This window comes from Macrosteles quadrilineatus, unplaced genomic scaffold, assembly GCF_028750875.1.
Source record: "Macrosteles quadrilineatus isolate MER2022 unplaced genomic scaffold, UCM_ALF_1.0 Scaffold_3__2_contigs__length_128488019, whole genome shotgun sequence".
NCBI classification, from domain to species: domain Eukaryota; kingdom Metazoa; phylum Arthropoda; class Insecta; order Hemiptera; family Cicadellidae; genus Macrosteles; species Macrosteles quadrilineatus.
In genome coordinates this window covers 65,880,988-65,893,750 of record NW_026542596.1, presented here as the reverse complement: position 1 = coordinate 65,893,750, position 12,763 = coordinate 65,880,988, and the positions used below count along the sequence as shown (strand labels likewise).

The 12,763-nt window shown below is 34.5% G+C and overlaps 1 protein-coding gene across 1 annotated transcript in view; it reads left to right on the top strand.

The window, feature by feature from the left end:
- LOC128989266 (RNA-binding protein 24-B-like) overlaps positions 1–12,763 on the top strand; it is a 38,265-nt gene that overhangs the window by 25,121 nt on the left and 381 nt on the right. Inside the window, exon 2 of the mRNA XM_054411144.1 lies at positions 11,633–11,786. Coding sequence (XP_054267119.1) covers positions 11,633–11,786 — 154 coding nt within the window. The remainder of the gene's footprint in view (positions 1–11,632; positions 11,787–12,763) is intronic.

Sequence of the window (12,763 nt, the reverse complement as noted above, 5' to 3'; positions counted from 1 at the left end):
TCAGTGAAAATAAATTACCGTTACTTGAATTCTGATTTTATTCCATTGTAAAAACGACCCTGAGAAGCTACTCGATGGACAGCATCGCTCAGTTTCAGACCATCAAATGATACAGAATTATCTCGATCGGACTGGCGACCAAAACCACCGATCCACCCATAGTTTACTCTACAAAATCAAATCAATTGGTTCACGATAGGGCCGGGGCGATCATTATATTAAACTATAAAACTTAACAAACTTAAAAACTTCATCCTAGATGAATGTATGGCGTTAAACGAGGCCATTTTCTACTCTAACCTCTACTGGAATAAGATTTTGTGACAACTTAGTCGTTAAATACTTTGATATCAAGAGCCAATAAGGGACAGATTCACTTTCACAGCTCTTGTCCAATATATCGACCGTCTATGAGAGCCTTCTATACTCTCTCGGCACGTTCCTACATTGATTGCTGAAGCTCTCCCACCATGGGACATTGGGGAGAGAGGATGAGCCTGATATGGCTTTAGTTTGTATACTGTATAGCAACACCAAAAATGAAATGAGGTTGAAATCGGGTAATAGTATACGTGTAGTATGTGTACAATGAAATGTATTGTATTTTCTACAGACCCAACATTTAGATATTTTTTTACCAATATTTTTCACCAATTCCGGTATTCGATACGGATTATAAACACATATTTTCTCTACATTACAACCGATGTCCTCGTTTAGTATTATACGAAGTATTTTCTTATCGACGATGACCACAACTATTTCATGCTCGAAATAAATTAAATTCTTTGCATAGAGTTTAGGAAGTGATGCATACCGTGATAAAATGTCAGGTAATACTTTGAATTTTTAAAAGATACGCCGGAAATTCTAAAATCGGTTATCTTTAATTTCATTTCAACTGAAAATACTTCAAATGTTTCAAGATTGTTCAATATGTTGATGAATAATGTAATAAAACCGTTATATATAATCATTGTGTATTGGATTGTACCAATAGTCAAGGATATAATTAATCAACCCGTTACTAAGCGAATTTACAACATCTCTGGGATATTTGTAATCTTATCGCAATTAAAACATAGTTTGTATCATGTGAGCATCTTTGTATTTAGTTTTAAATTAGACGGCAAACTATCTATTTTATCTATCTCATATGTGAAAAAAATTTATATATGTAAGGCAATTTTATTATATGCATTTGCGTTTCCGAAATTCTTTCCGCTGTGATCCAACTCAAAAGAAACTCAGTTGTATATTTTGAATTCCCACCCCAGAAGAAAAAAAATATTGATCGAGTTTTCTCGACCAGTAGGGACGTGTAGATGTTTAGTATTTGTTAATTGGATGATCTTTTATAATTTTGCCAGTTTTTAAATCAGATCCAAGTTGAATAAAATACGCACGGTATATATATAGTTGGGTAGCCACATAAATATAGATAAAAAAGAAAATCCAACCATTGACTATATAATCCAACTCAAACATATATTTTAACCATGTAATTTCCCTTTTTTTGAAAACTTGACGATTAAGTAAATGTGTCGCGGGGCCGGCTCAGCTTCTGCCCACTTTCTATTGATTCTTGCAACTAGACTTGGGCTTTTGTTCGCTCAAGAATTGAAGTCGTGTCTTAATGGCCTGTTAATGTTTCTCGCAATTTCAAAAGTGTGCATTTTCATTCTTGTTGCCTTTACAACTTCGTCACTTCCAGAAAAATTCGAAATATATTCTAGAGGATCAAGTGATTGTTACATATCGACTTGATATTTCATTGTCTCTAAAGACATTTTGCAAGTAAAAATAAACAAAATTGCTTAAAACAGCATATTATGACAAGGCTTTTCATACATTTACTTAGCCATTCATTCATAATATTATAAAATTTCAAAAACATTATTCACCCTTTTAAGAAACTTTGCTTCTTCTTTCCTTAAACTTGTTGTCCTATTACTAAATACTCAAGACAGACCGTCTAAAGAACTTTAAAATCATTTAAACTGGGAATACGCTTTGATAATAATCTTTGATAAATAAAGTAGTACTGTAATACATTTGGCCCGGGACCTAATAATATAAATAAATGAGTGCCGTACTCAAGAGGCAATTTAATTTAGAATAAGCAAATATACGTGTAGTTGAGAATAAGCCATCTAAATGTCTTAACATGTCATGGAACTACACAGAAACATAATATATCTCCTTCTCCAAGTCTCTTCAGACACCTTTCATTGATTAGACACCAAATTATTTTAATGTATTATCGCACTCACATATGTCATGATGTCGCTGAGTCGTCGGTAGATTGTTAAGTGGTATATTGTAAATTATTGTTTCTCATATCATACAAAAACTACAATAATCCACTGCTTGAGACTAGACCGGTGGAACTGACAACATGTCAGTATTAATGGATAGGATCGAAAATGAAATGGGGGAATACAGGAGGGTTCTCAAGCACCGAGGGCGAGGGGTATGTTGTTATTGCTGTAATTTCGTCCGATATTACATAGACTTTTTCATGCGTTTATTTCATCATGTTGAGTTAGTAGAACAATTTTTATTATTGACAGATTCTGTAAAAATACTAGAAATACTGTTAACGAAATCTAGTTTTAAACTGTGTTCGGACGACGAACGAACTAAGGAGGTGTTTTAGATGTAGAAAACCCCATAGAATATATTTTACTACTGAAATGTCTGTTGCTATTTAAAGCAGTATCAAGTTGTATCGTTTTATTTTTCGCCGATTCCAATGACTAAAGACTCATCCATTTAAAAATGGGTTTTTTGACGTCTGTTTCCTCTAGGTTATGTTTGAGTGGCTATTTATGCTATTATGCAATTGTTTAATTGTTATTCCAGTAGACAAGCAACGATTTACGAAATTTGTTGTTAAATTTCGATAAAATAATTTTAAAATTGGTAAAATAACAAGGGAAAATTACTTAAACAAAATCCCTCCATACACAACACGTAAATTACTTAAATTATATTCTGTGGAAAGATGATGAAATGGACGTACAATTGAGTATGGTTGTAACCTATGGTTATAATGACCAATACAGACAGCGAGCAGGTGGACAGTACAATCAGTGCCTAGACAAGGGCTAGGGGTGTGTGTATGATAGCGAGGGCTCTAGGGAGGGGTTGTCAAGCCTGGAACTTTTAGATGACTCACCCTCTACCACTCAATAGGGTGCTTAGGCCTCTCGCCCACTATACGATTTCGGTCGTACGACACTGTGTCGTACGATATTCTTATCATCTGTGTGGTCCTCGCCCACTTTACGACACTTTGTCGGATAAATGGCCAGTTGCTCGGTAGCCCTGGAAGAGTGAGGTGTAGGTGTATTGCGCAATATCTTAAAACAGTGGTTCTGTATCAAATAGTAAAACAATGATTCCGTTACGTGTTGTTGCAATGTGGCTGCTGTGGCGATAGTGGCCAATGTAGGCCTACAGCATTAATTTTAAAAAATAGTTGTTTAGCCTCCGGATTACTGTATTATACTTAAAATGGTTTAAAATACCTGCATATAGTAATCCTTTGTTGCTGATTTAGGCAACTAGTTTCGGTTCTTGTTTTGAACCATCTTCAGGCCTCAAGGTGTCAAGTGATCACTTCATTCGAAGGTCGTTAACAGAGTTCAATAAATAAAACATATACAAAACACGATACACGGGACGGACACACATTACAAAAAACACGAAAAACACGAAGGGACATTGACAATCGATCGTGACCGGGCTGAGGTGAGTCTAGACTTCACCTCAGCCCGGTCACGATCGATTGTCAATGTCCCTTCGTGTTTTTCGTGTTTTTTGTAATGTGTGTCCGTCCCGTGTATCGTGTTTTGTATATGTTTTATTTATTGAACTCTGTTAACGACCTTCGAATGAAGTGATCACTTGACACCTTGAGGCCTGAAGATGGTTCAAAACAAGAACCGAAACTAGTTGCCTAAATCAGCAACAAAGGATTACTATATGCAGGTATTTTAAACCATTTTAACTACAGCATTAAAGAAACATTTATTTTTATGTGTAAATTATTTTTTAAGTTAATGTATTTAAAGAAATTTTCAAATTATATTAGTCCATGCATTTTACAAGTTTTTAAATTTACCATAACTATCATAGGGTTTTGGGATAGTCTGGTAAAAAGTATGTATGTTAAATTGTTTTGGATTAGTTTTTAAATAGATTTAATTTTATCAATATAATCTACAACAAATTATATTTATAGGTTTTAGTGAAACTTTTTTACACAATATAATTAATAATTAAGATTATACAATAATAAATAATAGCCAAACTAGCATTGTTTCAATAATTATTTTGGTATATTTACTGGGAGCGTTTCATAAACTCCAAATTTCACAAACTCCAACGCTTAAAATATTAAATAAACAGAGCGGTTCATAACCTCCAATTTTCATAAGCTCCAAATCTATAACATTCAAATAATCACTGTTTCACAATGTCCAAATTTCACAAACTCCAACGTTAAGATACCAAATAAACAGTGCGGTTCATAATGTCCAAATTTCATAACCTCCAACGGTACAGTCTGAGCCAGAAGTCTCTACAGTGGTTGCCACAGTAGCAGGCACCGTTCGCCAGCGCTCAACTACTGATTATACGTGCATTTTATGATTGAAGAACACTCAGCTCTGTGACTCAAATATGTGTTAGCACACAATGTGCAAATCAAATTTACATTTTTAAATTTTTAATACCTTTAATTCAAGCTTTCAGCTGAGTTTCTTAACTGTTCCGTCTCTCAATTAAAAAGCCAATTATTACATTACAAATATCGTAAGAGATTTTTTTACCGATATGTTTTATAAGTATATTTTCTAATAGCTGTTAAAATTTCATAATGATTACATCAGTTGTTTTTTTGTTATATGTAAAAATAGCCCTTTGTTAGAAAAGTGCCGAAAACCTTGTACTTTATTCATTCTACCTACTGAAAGGATGAGTTTAAACTACATAAATCCATCCCATGTATTACATGTATTATCGGTATTATACAACATACAAAAGGTGACAGTGGATTAGGCCGTTCAGTATTTTTATTACAATAGGGGTAACCGTCATGAAGTGAAATGTTAATGTAGTACAGAGTTTAGTAAAAAATCTATGCGTGTTAACAGTAACAGTTTTGGTGAAAACGACTCTTTGACATATAAAAAACTAACAGTAAACCGTATATCGATCCTTATTTAGTCCACGCAAAAACTACTCGGATTAAGGATCACCCTACTAAAACAAATTGTATAAATTGTTGTTTAGCAAAATTTTACAAACAACATTCTTAAATACATTTCATACTTTACCACAGTGGTGTAGGTACAACACCCTCTTGAAAATATAGGAGGTGAAAAATTCTTCCTGAATTTTTTTTTTAAAGTATGTTACTTTTTATTATTTTTTTAAGGTTTGACGGCCTCTTTTAACCTTGCATTTGGACACATAGACTAACCACCCGTTCGTGGATCGTATACAGCAAAGCAAGGAGTGAGCCGGTACAGTACAAACCCCCCGGCTTATACTGTATACCACCACCATTATACACATGTTTCGAAAGAAAATATTTTATCTTTTTTTTACTTCTATTATAATTAAGCTTGTTTATCTTAAGTATACTATTTTGTTTATCAATCCTCACTGCTGCAATACCGGTGGCAGTAGCCAAAGATCCTATGCGCGACCAAATCTGGTTGGGTTATAGGTGAAGGGGTTGGCCAGGGCACTTTGTGAAACCATTTGTGTATTGCTCCTCACTCACACAAATCCCCAGCACTGCCAATAACCGGTACCCGTATGCTATTTGCGCGCCAAACGCACTTACTTGGTCCGGTCTTCAAGTAGTGTCAGGCGTCTGGTGTTAAGTGCGCGCGTGTTTGTTACTTTGCTACAAATAAACTTTCATTGAATGTAGTAATTTAGCCTAGGGTTTTACGGTTCCATTCAACTTTTTATACTGCTATGACATTTTTTAAGAATCGCTAAGATAATACGCAGTTTGCTCATTTTTTAGCGAATTTCCCATATAGGGAATAAGCTATTACCGTGGTACTCATGGTAAGACCTGGACGCGGGACAGATTTTTTTTTCGTTTCGAGGTCCCTAGAGACCAAAAACACCATCCGTTCAAATTCATATATATTTATATATTTATATATTTAGATATTTATATAAATATATAAATATATAAATATATATATATATAAATATATAAATATATAAATATATAAATATATAAATATATAAATATATAAATATATAAATATATAAATATATAAATATATAAATATATAAATATATATATATATTTATATATTTATATATTTATATATTTATATATTTATATATTTATATATTTATATATTTATATATTTATATATGTGTGTCCGTTAGCACGATAACTCGAGCAAAAATGATCCGATTTTGATGAAATTCGGTACAAACGTGTAAACCTACGTTTATTCGAACGAGTTCGCGATCCAGCATGATCGGACCATGGGAACGGGGGTTTATGGGGGCTTTTATGGGGTAAAAATAGGTTTTTTGCATTTTTGACCCAAAAAACATAAAATTTAGCAATTTCTTTCCAAACCATTTTGTAGAGCTTAAAAAAACAAATAATTTAGTATATTGAAGCGTTATTATGCGCCTAATGGTTACGGAGAAAATTCTAAAAAATTGTAAATTTAAAATTCCCATTCTATTCTTATGGAGAATAAGTAAACTGTTGTAGTTTGCTTGTTTATGAACATATTTTGATCAAATTTGAAAAATGTTTTTATTTCTTGCTAACTATTAACATAAAAAAAAAACAGTTTTACCTCCCTGATGCAGCAAACCTAAGTACTTGTTAAACTAATTCTATTTAAATCGGGAATAAATGTTATATTTTTAAGTAGACATTTCAGTGTAAATCAAATGGAAATTCGCTTAGTCTGCAGGTTTGCTGCAGCGGGGGTATTTAAATATTCAACGTAGTTACATAAATAACACACAAAACATAAAATACACAAACAAATAAAAAGCATAAAAATGCAGTTTGGAAAAATATTTTAGGTGATTAGGTTGAAGCAGCGACTACAAAACTTTAAGAATGTTCCGATATTTGGATTGTTTATAATTTTAAAATCCCCTTGTTCGTGACTATATGTTAGCTCGAATTGATTAGGGGTTTAGGTTGGATAAGAAAAAGTACAGTCCAGCAAAAACTTCGCACCACGGCCTTGCTGGCGTTGCAGTCAAGAGGGAAGCTATCGTCAAGAAGATACACCATACTTTGCAAAAAAATATATAGGCCTATTTTTGGTTTTGGTCAGAGAGGTTCTGCCTGTGGCTAAGTTGTAGCCAATAGTTTAATGCATAAAATAGCCTGTATTTTTTAATTTTTTACAAACAATGTTTCTGTAGATTGCTTAAACAGGTAGGGCAATTTAGCATTTTGCAACGTGTAGAAAGAAACTACAATCGTACGCGTTCCGTATGGACTAATGTTTAATTACCTAAGGACAAAATAAAAATTAATTTATCTTTTACTGACTTTAAAAAAAAAGAAAAACTGCAAAATCGGCATGTAAACTGCGAACTCAATTAGGCATTTTACCATCACTAACTTTAACAACAAAACCAAGATACCCGAAAACGCCAAATAAAATTTTAACAAAATGAAAAATTACATTTGGATTACTCCATTTGCCAGCCAATTCTGCAACATACTGTATACTATATGAAACCAGGGTTAAGGTTACCTATATTAAATTAAGACTTTTTAGGGTTATAGAATGTTGAAGTAAATTATTTTACTGTGAAACTTTTCAAATTTGTGTATTTTTAACGTTTAACATGAAATAACCTCGTTGACTAAATAATTAACGATTCAAGATGGAAAACTCCTGCTTTGGTTTTATTTCAAAAACATTATAATGAGATGATATATTCTAAACGTTTCTGTAAACATTTGACGCTTACTTTAGAGTTTAATCAATATTTTGTTTAAAGTGGAATGACCTCAACGGCTACTCTGGAACTAACCTGAGAATTAAACTAAAAAAGTTCGTAGAGACAATATATTTTTTCACTAAAGCAATTACTACGACAAGTTTCAGTGAGCGGGATTTATTAATTTTGTTTGGAGAAGGTTTTAACTAGGTACATTCTGTTTCTCAAAGGAAAAGGGGTTAAAATCATATATACTAGCATGCATAGTATGAATAAAGTACAGGGAAAACCTATAACAGTAATATTTTGAGGTAGTTTCCTTTTCTTTATATGCTTGTCAATGCTGGAGAAACGTAATTTAGTGATTGGTTTCGACAAATGGGTAATCAAACCCTAACCATGCACTGCAGTGGCAAAAATGTTAGACGAGAGCCGTTGATTAGCTTTTTCAAATATAGATGAATATAAACTCGTTAAATGTTTTAAAATAAAATCATAATATATCCATTGAATATAACATGTAATACTATCTAACTACTAAATGGCTAAAGAGGATGAAGAAGCAAATAAATAGGTATTGTAATGTGGTCTCAACCATGGTCTCAACTATGAACCCGCTGAACGTTTTAAATAGGCCTATTTCGATAGAATGTAAAGTCAATCGCACTTTTAGCAGGAATTCCACCACATAAACTTAGAATAAGAGTAGTTTCTATTTTTGTTTATATTATTTTGACCAGAACCAAATCTAGGGTAAAGTTTAGTCAAAGGGATGCATTTACACTAATTTAGTTTACCTTAACGAAAGGAGAATAAAAGTAGAAATAATAACTGGGCCAGGTCGCTAATTCAGTGGGTTTTACCAAGAGCTTAAATTATCTCCACATCTTTATATGCCTTTTCATATTTCACGAAGACAATTTCCGAAATTACAATCGGGGAAGCATTTATATCAAAGAATTTTGTTAACTATAGACTACCGGTAAGCATTAAAATGCACAAACATACGCCTGTAAATTAAGTTACCATTCTTCGTAATGTAATGACATATTTGATGTAATATAATGATAATTAAATGCTAGAAACTCAGTTTCTATATCCCGTAAACTGATGCTGAGCCGGCCAAACTCCTAGCGCCAATGCCGCGCCAAGCGATTTTATGCCTATTTTTAATCGCTTAAAAATGATACAAGCAGGCTCCGTATCAAAAAAAGCTTCAAATAAAAAATAAAATTCATACTTTGAACTAAAACTTTGCCGCAGGAACTTTTTTCCTGACCAAAAAATAAAAAAGTTCCTCGCTTACTACATTTTTTATGTTTTTTATGGTGTTAAAAAACAATCATCTGTTTTAATTTGCCTAAATAAATTATACAAATTATGTTAAGGTAAAAACTAGCTACATAGTAATGAGCACTGGTTTTTCCAGAAAAATAATATATCAATTTGAAATTTGTATGTTAACAAATAAGTGTAGCAGAGCAGGTTGAGTGAATGTATGTTTGTGTAAAACAGAGAGGTTCATTCGGCCCGTCCGCCTCGGTATCCCGCCAATTCGATTGTCTTATGGCAGAGACTGTACCGTTGGAGCTTATGAAACTTGGAGGTTATGAACCACTCTGTTTATTTGATATTTAAAAGTTGGAGTTTGTGAAATTTGGACATTGTGAAACTGTGCTTATTTGAAAGTTATAGTTTTGGAGTTTATGAAGTTTGGAGGTTATGAAACACACTGTTTATTTAATATTTTAGACGTTGGAGTTTGTGAAATTTGGACATTATGAACCTCACCCTATTTACTCATAAGTGATGCAATATTTAGACATAATATAAAGAAAAATATAAACAAATTGTAAAAAATAAATAGGAATATCAAAATTACGCAAAATAATGGTTGAAAAATAAGACCAAGTGATATATCAAACATTATAATAAAAAAGTATGCATGAATTGTAAAAAATATTTATTCACGATAAGAAATACGCAAAGTGATATAACAACTATAATAATGACGAAGTATGAGTTAATTGCAAAAAGTATAGGCCTACAGTATATAAGACTACTGGGGAGAACGCACGACATACGATAAAAATCGTATAGTGGGCGAGCGCCCATTTGATCGTACACGCCACTGCGAGTTAGACAGTCGTACGACAGTCGTGTATCACAGTGGCAGTGGACGACTGCTTCACGACAGTTTGTCGTAGTCGTGAGATTATCGTACAGTGGGCGAGCTCTCATAAGATCCAATGGTTCACTGCGGAAATGTTGTCGTTCCGACACAGTGTCGTACGACCGAAATCGTATAGTGGGCGAGGGGCCTTCGTGCTGCGTACAACTGTTACGTCACAATACACAGGCTGCAACTGTTCATAAACGCTAGATAGATTATTTGAGCCAGAGGTAACGGTAACTATTGAAACTTGGCATATGCTAAGGATATGTAAATGAGAAAAAGTGTATAACGTTACGATTTGAAGGAAACCAACCTAACCTAACCTAACCTAGCCCTATCCTAACCTAGCCTTTTAACCTAACCTAACCTGATCTGACCTAACCTGTGTCTGAATCTAGAGTCCAGTCCTTCAAGACCTAACCGAATCTACCACTTACACTCACCTAACCTAACGTAACGATTCATCTACACCACCCGCTTTGCAAATTATTGTAGGGAGGCTCTTCAGTAAAAGAAAACTATCCTACTACTCTCTTCTCTAAAAGACCCAATTCTAAGTTACAGTATAATACAAATATAATGCTTATTTTCAACTCATCCTCCATGAACTCAAGTTACATAAATTTAGTTTATTTCACTCATGCCCACTTCGAATACGCATGAGAGACAAGTAGTTGTCTCTATGACATCACCGTTATAAACCAGTAACATAGATGTCTGTGGTCCGCCGATAAGCTCTGTGCTGATAAGCAAACGGTCGCTGGCTGATTACAAATTTAAAATTATTCAGCTTGAAATTCATCGTTGTATTTCCCCGGACACTTTCATTGTTTGTAATTCTCGCCCCAGTTGAGGTATTGATTGTTATTCAGTTCCGGATTATTATCGTCTAGTTTTCGCGGCTATTGAGTCCGTCCAATTTGAAATAATGGGTCTCGACATAATCTTGTCGGTTGCACATCGATTGGGATATTTATAGTTTTGAATTAGTACTTGCCATAAATTTTCATTCTTCATTGTCATTAAAAACTTAAATATTGTGGAGAAATTAAGGTGCTACTTACCACCGGCTACGTCATATACATCTAGCAAAATCCATAAATGGATTGACAGCATTTGCATCCATACAATTACTGTACCCTTGGTTTAAAGTTGAAGACTTAACCAGGCTGTTTTTCTGATCACTCATTTCGATCCCTCCATTTCCTGTCGTCCTATCCGGTTACTATACCCTGAGTGATGGAACCTGTCTCCTGACCCTTTGTCTTGAGACTGGCCAATGGCATATGACACGGGTCAATCCTAGGTGGATGAACCAGGAGACTGGTTCCATCATACCTACTATAGTCAGTGTGCTTACCAACCCACCTCTTACACTTCATATAGCACCAAAGCCCTATGTTTATATTTTCTTCATCTTCCTCAACATAACTACAGTCCCTCCTGTATTTATGTGCACTGTTGTGACTCGTGTTCTGTTTCCAGGTGATCATGGGAGACCGACCCGCAGCCGAGAGGGCGTGCAAGGATCCCAACCCCATCATCGACGGCAGAAAAGCCAATGTCAACCTAGCCATCCTGGGGGCGAAGCCCCGGGGCAACGTTCAACCAGGTCAGAGCTTTGGTTGTGACATTTCATGTAGGTATTACTTCCTGTGCTCTTTATATTATTCCCAAGGATGATCTGTATTGAGTTTTCCGCCGGGCTTTCCTATGTTTGGGTAGCTTAATTGACATAAATAAAACTCGACTGATTGCCTTGAGGTCGCGAGTTATATCATGAGGAGTTTATCAGTCGCATTTTGAGAAGTTTCTAACCACCCCTGTCATTCATGTTGTTGACAGCAGATCTTGCTCCACCTCCATACAAGAAATCTCCCTCCCCACACTTGTGTTTTATTCATACTTTGGTTAAAATTCCTTTAGTAGTGAGCCCATCTCATTGTAGTGTACTGTATTGCCATTGACTATTAGATACTGAAATTGTATTAATAGTCAAAGGTACTACCAATTGAAATAGATACGCAACTTGACGTATTTTTACCCAAGTATGACAGAAGGAACAGTGTATGAAATGATCTGTGTAGCGCTAGAGCTATGATACGATTTAATTATTTATTTAGCCAACCAAGATCATGATTTATCAAAAGCTCAATGGTCAATGACAGTTGGGTCTAGTTTCGAAGCATCAAAAGGCATAAGTACTGACTTTTCTCAAGACACGACGACGTCTTCTTGATTAATATGTGAGCACTAAAACCACTTACTGAATGTAATGTCGTAGCGGTCCTATTATAGACTACTCAATTCTTCTTTGTTAGACCGTTTATACAGAATGTACAACTGAAACACCGCAAGCTTCGTCAGTTGCCTAGTCCAACCACAGCTGTTTCAGTCCAGGGTCGTGACTATAGAGTATAGATTGTCAGTTGGCATTGTACATATTTAGGTGAACTCGCCGTATGCTGTAGCACGCCCGCTACTCCAAGGTTAAACTTGTTACGGCTTTTAAGATAAACTAGACCAAAAGCCGTTTACACTCGTCAAAGTGGTTTTACACTGTTCATGGCATTATCATTTCCCGCGTTTTTATTCCTCTTTAATAGCGCTTGTTTA